Here is a 14,229-nt window from a genome sequence, read left to right on the forward strand (position 1 = left end):
GATAATTTCAATGCCTGCAGGCTTCTGCTCGAGGCAACACCTTGTAAGATCAATTGGAAAATAGATACAACCTCATAAACTGCAACACTCTGAATTTGAAAACTAATAATCATAAAGTTATACTAAATTTTGCTCTATGTATCACACCTTGATATGGTTGTTCGTTCCCATCTTCAGGTTCCTTTGTCGACAGTTTGGGCAGTTCTTGACTCGGTGGATTGCCTCTGGGTCCAGCGCAAGGGCTTCCTGTAGTCGCCTCATACCCTGTAACATAAGTCCACCTCATTACTTAGACTATAAAGCATTTTTAGTCCTTTTCTATATCGTGGGCAAGTGCTGACCACCACGTTGGTGTCCTTGATTTGCATCTCAAAGGTTTAAATGAATTTTCATCAGTTTATGTTTTTAGATCAATAAATGTTTTCTTAGGTTATCCTTTTTTGTGTGATACACAAACTTAATAGAGGTTATCTAGGAGGGTGAGAAGATCTCTTGGTATCTGAAAATGCTTGAGCTACGATTGAATAAAATGCAAATTAAGTTGTGTCTTCCTCCAGGTTGGTGTCCCTATATGACATCCCATAAAAACCTTCCATTTGATACTCTTTTCCAGTTACCTTCACTGACGGTCCTTTCAAATTGTCAATCTGAATGTGAAATGCATAATAAAAGAAAGTTGAATGAAAATTTAGCATGTACACAGGTTGTAGCTTTGGACACTTTGTAGCTGAATCACTGTAATGCTTGCTTTGCTGCAGTGCCCACAACATTGAATCATCTTTCTGTTTCCACAAACTGATTATAATTAGAAAGCGAAAAAAAACTTTACAAACCTCAGGAACTTCCCGTTCTGGTACCCTGTTAAAAACAGTGGCCACGTATGGTTGGAACAGAATACATTTTGATCCAAAGTGGTCGTAACCGTTGATTTTCTTGCTGCACAGCCAGCAGAAGTATGTACCACACTGGGAACATGTCATCTTGTTGCACCTGAAGTATAGGATGGATACAGAAGTATGTGTGAGTTGCTTTATCTGTGCCACAAAATGTTTAACCAAACTAATTATAATTAACAATTCGGTCCAATAAAACTTGCATCATAGCCTCAAGATTCCACTGTGTTGGTAAAATTTTATTCTGAAGCTGGATCAAACTAAAGTTTGATTTCCAACACAATGAGACTTACCCTATTTTCCAACTGAATCCAGTCTTTGTCAAGGATAATCTCCATCAACATTAATCCGCCGGGTTACATAAATCCGCCACTTTAAAAAACAGTGTGTTGGAGAGATCTCTTGATTTTCTTGTGAAGCATCCTTTGGGTTAATGCACATGCACATTTAGATATACTGGAGTGCATTATACTGGGGGACGTTGGGTTGGAGATCTGTTTGGACGTGTATTTTCAGGGTGGCGGAATTATATAGCCTGGTGAATTATGTTAGTAGATGATGCCACTTCTATGACACACTTAGTTTAATCCTGCTTCAGAAAGTTAAATCATGGCTATGAATCGATGCATTTTTTCCTACCCGTCACTCTTCTCAATATTTGTCTTGCATTGTGGACAGCGTTTGGTGGTTCTAGTGATGGTGACTTTGGAAAGCCTTTCTGCACGCAACCTACTGAGCATCTGGGCCTTCCTCTGCAACTCTCTTGGGTCACGGACATTTCTAGCAGCAGCAATAATTTCTTCCTCTGTCCCCTCCCCAACCTCTCCTGCCTAAAGAACAATCAATCAAAAATATTAATGATATTTGTCTCATCATAAACAAAGCAACATTCAGCGAACTTTTAGCCTCAATAACTTTTTACAACACCAAAAGTAAGTCTGCATGATAAAAGGGCCTGTACATTAAACAATTGTTCCTGTCTGAGGATTCAATTGTTTACAACTTCAGCTCTGCTCAAATTAAATCAGTGAGTTTATCATAATCCATTCACATAACTGAACACAATAGGAATCAAGCTTGTCAAATGTCTGATGTATTTGTTTTAATACCTACCTTGTCGCCTAGAAGCTGCTTGGTGAGATCTTGCAGCTTGTCCTCTACAGACTTGCACTCTCTGGACTACAATTAATAACAGGTACATTAGAGTAAAAACAACATTACATAGAACTTTATATCCACTGTTAATGTGCATCTGAAGAAAGGTTACTTCAGAAGTATATCAAATATCTAAACAAGCTTCTACATACACAAAGGTGGCATGGTTAAGCCTCATGGTCAGGGGTATTGACTCTCGTACAATCTCAAGGTTATGAATTCAAATCCCTAGCCTTAATCCCAATGTTGTCCCATTGGAAAAGGCACTAATTACACAAATTTCCTCACTTGACTAATATGAAAATGAGTACATGAACCTTTGCTCTTAGATGAGACATAAAGCGGACGTCTGGTCTCAGGAGTACCAGAGACTTGTTTAAGGAGAGCCAGACCACAGTCATTTAGAGAAGCTACCTCACTCGTTATCTTCGCCGAGTACTTGTACTCGGAGAAGATTATGTTTTCGGTTGAAAAATCTGTTGGGTGGGTCTGAATGTATGTCAGGAGCATAACTCAAGAAAACTTCAATGAATCTTTATGATTTTTGGTAGGTGTGTAGTGGTTGTGTAAAGGAAGGTCAAGTTCGAAAATGGTTTACCTTGCGTTTTTCAATAGTACTGCAGCGGACTTTGAATTTTTTTGTGTTTTTATGTAGGCAAAAAAAGTGATGGAAACGTTGATGGATCTTCAGGATTTTTTGCAGGTGTGTAGATGTTGTAGAAACGGAGGTCAAGTTCAAAAATGGTTCCCCTGGTATTTTCCGTTGGTACTGCAGCGGGCTTTGTGTGGATGTGAATTTTCTTGTGGACAACATAACTCAAGAAGCTGTTGATGGATCTGTATGATATTTAGTGGATGGGTAGGATTTACAGAAAGGAAGGTCAAGTTCGATAATGGGCCTTCTAGCGGGTACCAAAGGTACTGCAGCAGAGCTTCAAAATTTAGGGGCATATTTTCTGAAAGTGCTATGGTCATGATTTTTGTGTGGTAGATAGTTCATGCCACAGAAAGTAAGTTCTGTAAATTTTGGCCCCCTAGCGGCTTGTTAAGAACTGCAGTGGGTGTTTTTGTTTTGGCATTCGGACATGAATAACTTGAGAAGGGGGCGACAGATCGTCGTGATGTTTGGTATGTAGAGAGCTCGGATGGTGCTTTACATTATCAATGACTAATTATGCAAATAAGGAGCTAATTTGCATAATTAGTAAGGAAAGTTTTTTTAACCCACTGCCTTTCAATGGGACATGGGACAGTGTCAGGTCATGTAAACAGATAGCCTTGCATAAACGTACATGTAGGTCAAATAAATAAACTATTCTCCAAGCAGAGGTGTGGGTCCTGCTGGTTTTTGATCAGTTTAAGCATTTTTGTTCAACACGGTTGGCGACATACCGAAATAGGGACAAAATAGAAAGCCTGACTAAAAACACCTAAAACGTGCCAGATTTATTCTATTCATATGTATTGACTGTACTATTTCATCATCACTTTCAACTTTCAACACTGCCATATCGAACCTTTGTGGCCCATATAATATCAACATACTCACATTTTTTCATGACCAGTTATAACATATATCAGCACACTCTACACATATACTAATCCTGTACCACCAAATGATTTTTAACCCTATCTAGACTGGACTCATTCGCCCAATCATAACGTCCAAATGGTATGGTGCATGATCAAATTTGCAGGGGGTGATAAGCACGTAAATATTCATCACTTTCCATAATAAGCCTTGATTATTTGGCGAAGATAATGTGTTCGTGGAACTCTAGTTAATGAAAGTAGTAGGTGTGAGTGGATTAAACTTAATAATCAATCTTACGCAGTTTGTTTTTAACGTAAAAATGCCGTGTTTTGCCTTACTTTAAAAAGCTGTTTACTTGTTATGGGAACAAACAAACAGTCTAAAGGAACTAGTTATTGAGTTGAAACTGATTACTTGGTGCCAGGCATCCCCACAGGATGTACAGAAACAGAAGAGACAGGAGCCACACTGCCCCAGCTGGCTGTCCTGGTCAGCATCCCTGATCACCACATTGTTACATCTGGGGCACCACACAACATCATCCATCGTGTCTAACGTTTTCTGGGAGGAGAAGCAAGTTAGTAAATACTGAATCTACATTCATCAGTGCCTGTACATCCTCATGAAAGGAAACAAGCCTATTGTATACACATTGATTAGGGGCCATGGTAAAGATACAATATTGTACTTAAACTTACTAAATGAATCATATACCAGAATGACAAGATACAAAAATGTACATGTATCTAGACTACAAGCATACATAATCATAAGCTTTTTCCTACGAGACTGGTGATTGTTTTGGCTCTAGATACAGTTTTTTTGGTGCTAAAATCTGTCCTAGAAACAAATGAGTGAGTAAAGCTCTTAAAGAAAAATAAGAACAGAGACAAAAAGAATTGAAATCAACTTTTGAAAAGAAAACAAAGGATGTAGTATGTGTTTTTTTAAAGTTATTTTTTCACTACCACAGTTTCAGCTGCTTTCAGCTATTGAAATGGAGATGGCCACCAGTCTATACACTGAAAGGTTTGGGAAGGATTTTAACTTTTTACCTGTAGTAGAAGACTCTCCCATCTCTGGTACTCCTCATCCCCCAACACCTGTCTGATCACACCTGGAGGCAGGCTGCCGTCGCATCCCTCGTCTGGGCAGCTGGAATAACATCACCTGCTGTGTTACACCTGTTTAAACTTTGTTTATCCATGAGAAGCTCACATGACGCTGCTTTTCAATGAGTTCATGAGGGAAGAGGTAACTTAAAGGGTAACTAATAGATCTATAAACATATGAGGGAAGAGTAACTTAAAGGGTAACTAATAGATCTATAAACATATGAGGGAAGAGTAACTTAAAGGGTAACTAATAGATCTATAAACATATGAGGGAAGAGTAACTTAAAGGGTAACTAATAGATCTATAAACATATGTCATTACACAACATACATGGCACAAAACACATAATAGAGTGAAGCTAGTATATACTTATTATTCATATACTGATGTACGTAGGTTAGTCCTTTTGTATCCCCATACTAGTATTTGTTTGTACAGTGTAGAAGACCTTACAAAAGTTGCTGTACTTTTGTTGTGTCAATAAAGATTGTTTATGGCTTGAGCTAAAATCATAAGGGTTAGATGATGACATGAAAAAAGAGCCTTTCTCACCTGATCTGCTGAACCGTCCCATCCTTCACATGGATCTGGCAGAACCCAGCGACACACTCATGGCAGAAGAAGTGTCGACACTCCCTCATCAGGAAAAACTCAGCCCCCAGCTTAGTGTCAAAACAGATCCCACACTCCTGTGTGTTCTTTTGGAAGGCCTCAAACTCATTTGCATAATTGAACCTATGAATTGTGAACATGTAGTTTAGCACAGAAACCTATACAAGCATCTCTCTCTCAGCTTGGCTTTGCAAAAATGTAGGTAACGTTGGGTAACATAAATTCGCGGGGTACTTAAATTCGGGATTTTTCGAAAACCGGGTGTTTAGGGATATGTGCTAGATGCAACATCAGTAATACTGCTAGAAATGCCAACTTGACAGACTAACGCATTCAGAACACTGTCTGAAAAGCTTCTATAACCATGCATTAGAAGTTGGCTACGTCAAAAACTCCCCGTCCCTTATTGTCACAGTCTGAGGGCTTCGTGGGAGAATTATATGTACATAGTTGTTCGCTGGTTTATAAGACAAATGTCACATCCGCTTCCTGCTAAATACAATTATTTACAATACAACTTATTAGAATCTCTTTTGCTAACCTACAACTGGACTCTAAGTGTGATTAATCATCAAAACGCCTCTTTGTTGCTACAACCAATGGCTACGGCACTACGGTGAATTTTCCCGCCGCCATATTCGTTACCCAGAATCCTGCTATTCGGCAGACGACAAACGTTTGCGAGGAACACTTTTTTGTCTAAATGTTGTGTGTGATAGTGGACTGATGGCGATATTTTCCTCAAAGTTTGCTCTTAGGACAAGCAGAAACACATGGACATAGTAGTATTACCATTTCTACGGCATCCAGCAAACGCCCCGATGAATAATGTACAAATTTCCATGACGGTGGGGGTGAACTTCGAGTGACGTTCTACCGACTCAACACACGGGTTGTTCCCGAAGGCCTGATGCGTGCGGTACGGCCGTTTTTTCGTGTATTTTTTTACTTGGACACGTCTATATCCATAGCACTCTCCTGAAGCCAAGGATGGAACGAATAGCTGCTGTATAAAATGTGATTAGCGGTAAGATATTCAAGACGAATCTTCTCTACCGAATTAATGTGCCCCCCTGTCCGACAACACCGCCATTGTGCGTGCGGCGGACGGTAGTTTCAAGTTGAAATATTATGGTGTCAGCACGACAAGAGACAAAATCTACAATATATATGATTAGTGCAAAGATAGTACATGATACTGACAGAATAATAGAAAAAAAGGATGGTTTATTGTTCTGCTAGATTGATTTCAGTCAACCATTATCGGAAAAATCCCGAATTTATGTTACCCAACGTTACATTGTACTGAAAATACCTAACATGTACAAGCTGTAGGAACCTGTACATTGTAGTCTATCATCACATGATACTAGTATATCTTGTACACTGTAACATCACATCTCAAATGATGTGTTGACTACATTTTTACAATACATTTCTAAGTGATTTGTACCTTAAATCTGAAAATAGATTAAGTTGCTTTAATTGGATCATTTAAGACTAAGGCATTCCCAAGTGTAATTTTTGAATTGAAGTAAACAACCAACACCTGTTGTCAAGAAAACCTAAGAAAAGTCCAAGGAATGTCTGAAGTGACCTGAGTATCTCCTGAAGACACTGCACTGGGTCGGCCTGTTCAGACAAGACTCGTGGGTCACTTTGGAAGTTATGTTCCTCCTCATGAGGTGTGGCTCCTGCATCAAACGTCATGCTGACGGGCATCAGGATAATGTAGTCATCCAAACCAAGGAATCTACGGAAAAAATGAACAAAATATGCTGTCAACTTTTTTGTACATATACTGTAATATTCCAATAACTAAGGAATTTTTCACTCATCCAGTTTTCATGCTTGTTGCATTACACACTTACAAAGTTAACCAAGTAACCAAGCAACCAACAAACCAATCACAATTTGATCAGGACGCAATAAACATTGCAATTTTTTGTGTGTCAGAATCTCCTCTTCCAGGCATTGTAATACATGCACTTTTTAGGTTATGTTCACAAATGCACCACCTATTCCCATGCAAAAAGTGAATTTCAAGCCCTGTAATGAACAACTTGAAACTTTGCAAGCTAGTAAGATCCAGACGCAGTATCATGAATCACATATTGCAGGTAACAGAACCCCCCCCCCCCAAGAATTATGTGATCAGTACAGTAACTGACTCACTGGATAGTACTACTCTGTAGCCAGTCGACCCAAGTGTAAATGATCGGTAGTCCCTTAGACTCTTCCCACAGTGCGTCCAACTGTTTACAGAGCGTGCTCAGTTTAGTTCCGTCCAACCACAGGCAGCTGATGACAAAACAGGGCGGGGCATGGCTGGGGTAGGTCGGAGGAAGGGTCAGGTCAAGGGTCAACGGAGGCAGGTGGGAGACGTTGAATGATGCATGCCAACGTCGACCTGGAAGTATAGAGCAATCGAAAAAGTTACAGGAGTACAATGTTTGTTCAATACACAAATGTATTAAGCATTGTTATGATGCAGTTGCAAGTAAATAATTTCTGCCAGGACTGGAAATGTCGATTTCTTCTTACATGTGTCATGTTTAAGGAGGGCCACATCTCGAGTCCTTTAAAGAACCTAACACATAACATATTGATGAGAGTAGGGATCCTTCCTGGTGTGATTGATTCAAACCTATCAGTATGGTCTAATGCAGCCTGTACGTATTGTATTAAGTCTACCAGCAGTTTACCTGTTAGGTCTTGAGGCAGTTCACAAGTTATGCAAAACAAACAAAGAAAGTACTGTAAAATGTGGAATATTTGCAGTGGTTTTATGTTTGTGGTTTTCGTTGTGAACTTAAAAACACAATATGTATTTAGTCTTTGAGCCTCCTCCCCTTGCTTTACTGCTAACACACTGAGAACACCTCCTTTCAGCCCTCTTGCTAGCAAACTCAATAATCAATTTGAGATGCTGACCTGACATGGACCTGTTGAACTCTGGTCTGCCCGATGCTGCTGATGTGCAGACAGCAGCTGCCCCAGCCTCCCTCACATCGCTGTCCCCAGGCAGCCACAGCTGTACATCCAGCTGTCCCCTGGGTAAGTCTACAGGAACAGCAACCTGCAAAATGCATCATCAGACGAGACTTTAAGGATTATGTATTTTGAACATTCAGCTCATTTATAATTATAATACAAGAATTCCTATCAGTTTCATTGATAGTGTATGATTTAAGATGATTATCATAATTCTATGCGTGATATTTCACTTTTGACTGTGACTTTCAGATAATGTGCAAACAATATGCTCTTGTGTCATTGAAGGTTAGACATCCAGATAATAAGATACACCAAATAGCAGTCAATGATTTTGAAAATGGTCAGACATTTCAAGTAGCATCCACTACCTTCTGTCAGTGACACTGAGCAAGACTCTTCAATCAGCAGGTTTTCAACCACAAACTAAGAATTTGTTCTTGCCTTTAGCTCAATTAGCCTGAGTGTCATCCTGTTTCAGTTCCAGGCTCTACCTTCCGGTGAAGGTATAGCCTGGAACTGAAACAGGATGACACTCAGGCTATAGCTCAATGACAATAAACATCAAAAAGGGACAAATCTTACCTTGAAGGCAAACCTACTGCCCTCCTCCTCATCATTGTGTCTGCTTCTTAATGTAAAGTTTTGTTCAAGAATAGACTCCAGGGCTAGAATCTGCAAATGTAAGCAATTGGCACCAAGATTACATTCATACAAATATCAAGATTCATACAATATTGTGTAATATATCTATCTATATCCAAACTACATTTAGAAATATGAAAGAACTGCATTACATGTTGTCAATGTGCGGTGAACTAGGTAAGCACGTCGTCTGTAGGCAGTGCTGATGTAACAGTTATCTCACCTCGTCGTTTTGTTCGTCGAAATTCGCCTGTGCCTGCACCCTCTCCATGGAAACATTCCCGCCATCAACAACAACACTTCCGGGTTCGCTCTGTCCTTCCGCCATGTCGACTTTCACATCTTCTCTACAAGCAAATCACATAAAAAACAGCTTAAGTGGTGCATAACAAAGGATCACAGTATACAGACCATCATTCATGTACTCTTAACTGCTACTTTGTAAGTAAGGCTTCCTCTATTGCGTACCTATTTTTTGCACAAGTGACAAACCCGCTTAGCTTTCTACAGGACATCTCATGCAGTAATAGGGAAAGCTTCAAAATTTACTAGACAGTAGAATTCTCACAATATAAGACATTTGGCCAAACAAGTGATGCTTTGAAGCATTTTATAAGGCAAAATATTCTATTTCTTGCAAAATTTATCAGTAATTTGCATTTTTAACAAAAATATTATAATTAAAACACCCCTATTTGGTCGGTCATATAGATTGTCCTAAGTTAATCAATCTTTGGCAGCAAAACGTAAATAGAGTCTTAATTCATATCGTCATGTAAAGAAAACAGGGGAATGATAAATCAAGATGTAATTTTAAATTCCACATATATTTAATCTAAAATCTTCTTCATCAGTTTTTCTTTTATCAAGTTGTTTCGATTTCTCGTTTCTGCAAAAAAGTGTTTCTCTGCCCTCAAAGAGCCGAAGATAGAGCGACCTTTGACCCTCATCTCATCACTTTCCCAAACTGAGATTTCGCGTCGTAGTTCACTTCCTGGATTGACCAAACTTTGGCAAATTTAGATGAAAATCTCCGTCTTCAGCGATGAAGAAGAACGGTAACGGTGTCGTGGCGGCGGAAGAAGGAGAAGGGGCACAACTTCTGGGCTCTGGGAGCGACTCTGAGGTGCAGGAATTCGCTCTTCCCCCAAGAAAACCGGGCAAGGTATCTCGGAAGTCAAAGTAAGTTCTACGTGTCAGTCTGCAACTTTAGTGTACTTTGTCTAGATCTAGATCTATCTTGATATAAAACTCCAAGAATGCAGGTGAAAAGGGAAATCGATCGAATTTCTATGTTATTCTTGGGTATTTTGGGAACCTGATGTTGATGTTATTAGATAAACAGATGTGTCACGCATGATTTTACAAATCGTCCCAACGTCGGAATGTAAATTGAATTCTTTACTAACAGTTCATTGTGACGTCAAATCTCTTAGTTAAAAGCCCTTGCATGTTTTCTAAACGTTCTCTGAAAAGGTTGGATCATGTTTCACACAGATGTTTTTTTAGACAACACGTTTTTGCATAGGGTCTATGCAGCTACGCATTGTCGAAAGTTTATTCTAAATATTATGAATATGTTCTTGTGATTATTAAACAATAATCGGGAACTGTTGAATGTCAACTTCTGAAAACTGTGAAGAATGTAAATATTTGCTTCTGCTTTTTGTATTTTTCTCGTAAGTAATGCTTATGGTAGTGCATTTTATCAGACATATCAATTCTCACTACCATAATGTTTGATCACTGGAGGTCTTATGTAATGAATCAAGACTTATCAAGTTATTTTCTTACGTCTGGCTACTTAAAATTTTCCATGAAAAACTATGCATCATCCATTTACACATAACATTACCTATTGTTCCAGGTCAGTACAGCTGCCCTTTTAGTTTTCTTTGCATGTGTGCACAGTGCACTCATAAGTAGTAGTTACTATGACTATGAGTCTCTGAACTGTGATTCACCGACCACACCTGTAAGCATTTTGATAGCCTCCAGGTACTAAATATCCACCCTGTCTTGCTAGATAGTCTGAGTACCTCAAAGTGAGGGTATAAGGAGAGTGACTGTACCCAGGCTAATTGCTAGTAATATATTTGCAGACTAGGAGCAAAAATTGCACGCAAAGTTGTGTTAGTACGTCCTCAACACATTGTAAATTCTTTATCAGTGAGTCTTTGGAGATTAAGTGGTGCAGCTTAAGAATAGATTACTGATGTCAGTCCCTGATTTTTAGATTATTTTTGAACCACTCTTTTCACAGCAGCTAGTTATAGGTAATTTCTCCTTTAAGGTTGTGTATACATGTAACAGGAGAAAGTTGAGTGTCTCTTGTCTTGTTTTGTGTCAGAGCATGCTTCATTGCCAACAAGTGTGCCTTTTAGATGTCATTTGTTCAGGCTTGACGGATTAATTGAAAACAATGTCAGCACGTAAGCACAGGAAAGTCCCTTCATGTGTTCAAAGGCTGGATTCAGCCCTCATACCCATAGCCAAAAACCATTGTGACCCCTCCCCCTCCACTTTGACCTTGTTGGAAAGCGGCCATTTGGCTGAACAAGCACTTCGAAGAAAAATAAAGACTTTGACATGACTTGACTTGACAAGCTGATGAGAACAACAAATAGAGGCAGTTTTTAAGCAATTATTGTGTGTTATGATGGCTGAACTAATTTTCCTGTGTTAGTGATATATTTCAAAATCATACAAAAGTTCTAACTGATGATATCTCTTGGCAACACATTTTTTTGATACAGAATTTGTACAATTTTCATCATTATTCAATTTGTTGTACAGTTTTGAGCAAGACACTTTTTGTCATATATGATATATGATATGACGGCATTGTCTTTGCGTTTGTGACAATAGCTGAACAAGACATACCATTTTCAGAAATTCACAATTTTTATCATTATTGTACATACATATAAGTTTTGAGCAACACAGCATTGTCTTTGCTTTTGTGGCCATAACTAACAAAACATTCCATTGATTATTGTCACCATTTTGTCTGTCTGTATGTAGGAAGGCCACAGTGAAGGTACGGGATGTGGAGCCCTCTCGAGGCAGCTGTTGCTCATGCCAGCTGCTGTGCCATGTCTTCCTGTACCTACTGATAATGGGAGCTATGGGGGCCATGGCCTGGCTCACCTACAATATCAAAACTGAGATGGACCATCTTAGGAACAGAGTCATCACAAGTAAGGGTGTGGTGTGGTATGGGTCGGCTGAGGGATGGATTGAAGACCGAAAATAGCATGGATGGTTGGGTAGATTGTAGAATGAGAGGATGAAAGAATGGTTGGATCGACATGGAATAAACATACATTACATAGTAGTACATGTTTCATACTCTTATGGTCTTAACAAGTTGCTGTGTATACATAGTTAAGCATCCAGTATTCTATGTTACACATAATTTCATTCAAGTATTTTCCATTCAAACAAGTTTCCCACTCGATAAGGTATGGACGGCCTGTTCTCCTTCTGGCTTCTGGAGACAAAAGAAGCGAGGCTCAACCGACAATGCTTAACTTCAGTAGAGATGGATGGAAGGGTGCCATAGAGTTGTTTTGTTTGTTGTGTGTTTCCCCCTTGGTTTGTTGTATAAGACATGCAGCATCTTGGCAAAGGTGCTGTCCAGTTTCCTGCCCTGCATGGAATAAAAGAAACGTATAACAGATGGATAGATGGATGGATGTAGGTAAGGATGGATGGATGGGCAGTGAGTAAAGCTATAAAACTTTCAGACTTTGAAAACAATGGAAAAACTTCTATCTTTACTCATAAATTAAGGCTAGCACCCATGACAACAGTTTGTCGGAAAGAAGAATTAAGCCCGAGTATATAGTGTTTCTGTCAGAATTTATTTCTGCTTGACCAGTGGATTTCTCTCTGCTCCAAGTTAGTAGTAAGTACCTGGAGGTAAGTACAGTGTACCATGTTTGTGTGTGTTTATTTGTTTGTTTTGTACAATCAGTACAGTAAATTGTCTTTAGGTGTAACACACCAGTTTTGTACGGTATTAATACAAGCTCACTACAGCGTAAGCTAGACCAGACTGTAAGGTTTGATCCACTCACACAGGGAAGGACCCCTACTCTTTTTGATAAGTGTGATGGTATTTTAAAGTGCTCAAGATGTGGCAAACACAGGACCCCCAGCCTTACGTCAAGAGGAGGTTCCTAACCAAAGCACAAGGCTACAACACAGTGCCATTGAAACTGTGGCCTACCAGGGATTCAAACCAAGACCACCTTGCATGTTGAAATAGAATGCTGTTCATTGTATATGGTAGTTTTCAATGACAAAACAATCCCTTGTCAAGTGTTTTTTTCTTCTTTGGTCTACCAGCCTTTCTGTAGATTGTCCAAGTTTCCTTTGTTTTTTTCCCTCTATTTGTGTTAGCAAGGAGGTTAGAAACAGGCCATGTGGGCAGAGACCACAGGTATTATTGAGTTGACTAGGTGTTTTGTATACATAAAGTTTTAGTCTGTTAGTTCACTGAGACATCTTACAAATAAGAAAGCTGCACTGCACATACTAAAGGCTTTTGTCTGTGCAAACTGCTGACAGGAGGGGCCATTGGTTAGGTCTCCTAGTTCTCTCCTGGCTTGTTTACATTTCAAATAATGAATTTGTAAACTTTTAGTGCCTCGTGGTATGTAAAACTGTATCAAATAGGTTACAGGTAAGAAATTTCTTCAACCAACAGTCAGTGTCAAAATATGAGCTTTTTGGGATTGATTCATATCTTGAATGTTACATTTTATCATTTTTTCAATAAAAAACATGACGCGGTATAACCAAGAAATTAAATTTGTGTGACCTTACCCAAGGAGGTTATCCTTGCTTTCTCCCTGCTGCCTAACTCTGTAACCAATAGGGAATTGGGTGCCAAATAGCTACTCTTGAGTGCTAAAGGTTAAACCGTAACCCAATGGCCTTCATAAAATGACAATGAAGTCGAAAATAGAATATGAAATATTGAAAAACTTACATCAAGCCTAATTATTCACAGTATCATGGTACTCACAACCTTTTATGAACATACAACAAGATGTTTGAGAGTTTGTTGAACTTTTGTAACGCTGTTATCTTGGATTTCGTACCATAAAAATCCTTATCATATCATGTTTCTTATGTGTAGATAGTTCAAAAATATATATTGAACAAAGTTGGGTAACATTTCATCCTATGTGAATGATGACATGGGCTTTATATTATCTGGTGACTCCAGTGTGTAGGTATGCAGGTGTACATTGCTTTAGATACAGGTGT

General features: G+C 39.0%; 2 protein-coding genes across 8 annotated transcripts in view; one reads left to right on the forward strand and one right to left on the reverse strand.

The window, feature by feature from the left end:
- Nucleotides 1-12,054, reverse strand: part of LOC136445232 (E3 ubiquitin-protein ligase RNF14-like) — a 15,174-nt gene extending 3,120 nt beyond the window's left edge. Inside the window, exons 1-13 of one of the 3 annotated variants that reach the window (XM_066443109.1) lie at nt 11,952-12,054; nt 9,173-9,296; nt 8,890-8,979; nt 8,245-8,389; nt 7,486-7,720; nt 6,908-7,063; nt 5,251-5,433; nt 4,638-4,737; nt 3,997-4,143; nt 2,007-2,072; nt 1,533-1,723; nt 834-990; nt 148-264 (exon numbers count right to left, since the gene is read on the reverse strand). In XM_066443109.1, coding sequence (XP_066299206.1) covers nt 148-264; nt 834-990; nt 1,533-1,723; nt 2,007-2,072; nt 3,997-4,143; nt 4,638-4,737; nt 5,251-5,433; nt 6,908-7,063; nt 7,486-7,720; nt 8,245-8,389; nt 8,890-8,979; nt 9,173-9,277 — 1,692 coding nt within the window. In that variant the 5' untranslated portion in view covers nt 9,278-9,296; nt 11,952-12,054. The other 2 variants (XM_066443108.1, XM_066443107.1) reach the window with 2 other exon arrangements.
- Nucleotides 9,885-14,229, forward strand: part of LOC136445228 (uncharacterized) — a 74,788-nt gene continuing 70,443 nt past the window's right edge. For 3 of the 5 annotated variants that reach the window (XM_066443097.1, XM_066443099.1, XM_066443103.1), the window contains exons 1-2: nt 9,886-10,131; nt 11,974-12,149. In XM_066443097.1, the coding sequence (XP_066299194.1) occupies nt 9,995-10,131; nt 11,974-12,149 (313 nt within the window). In that variant the 5' untranslated portion in view covers nt 9,886-9,994. Of the gene's footprint in view, nt 10,132-11,973; nt 12,150-14,229 lie in introns of all 5 variants that reach the window. The other 2 variants (XM_066443102.1, XM_066443100.1) reach the window with 1 other exon arrangement.

The sequence above is a fragment of the Branchiostoma lanceolatum genome, chromosome 11 (assembly GCF_035083965.1).
Source record: "Branchiostoma lanceolatum isolate klBraLanc5 chromosome 11, klBraLanc5.hap2, whole genome shotgun sequence".
Lineage (NCBI taxonomy): Eukaryota > Metazoa > Chordata > Leptocardii > Amphioxiformes > Branchiostomatidae > Branchiostoma > Branchiostoma lanceolatum.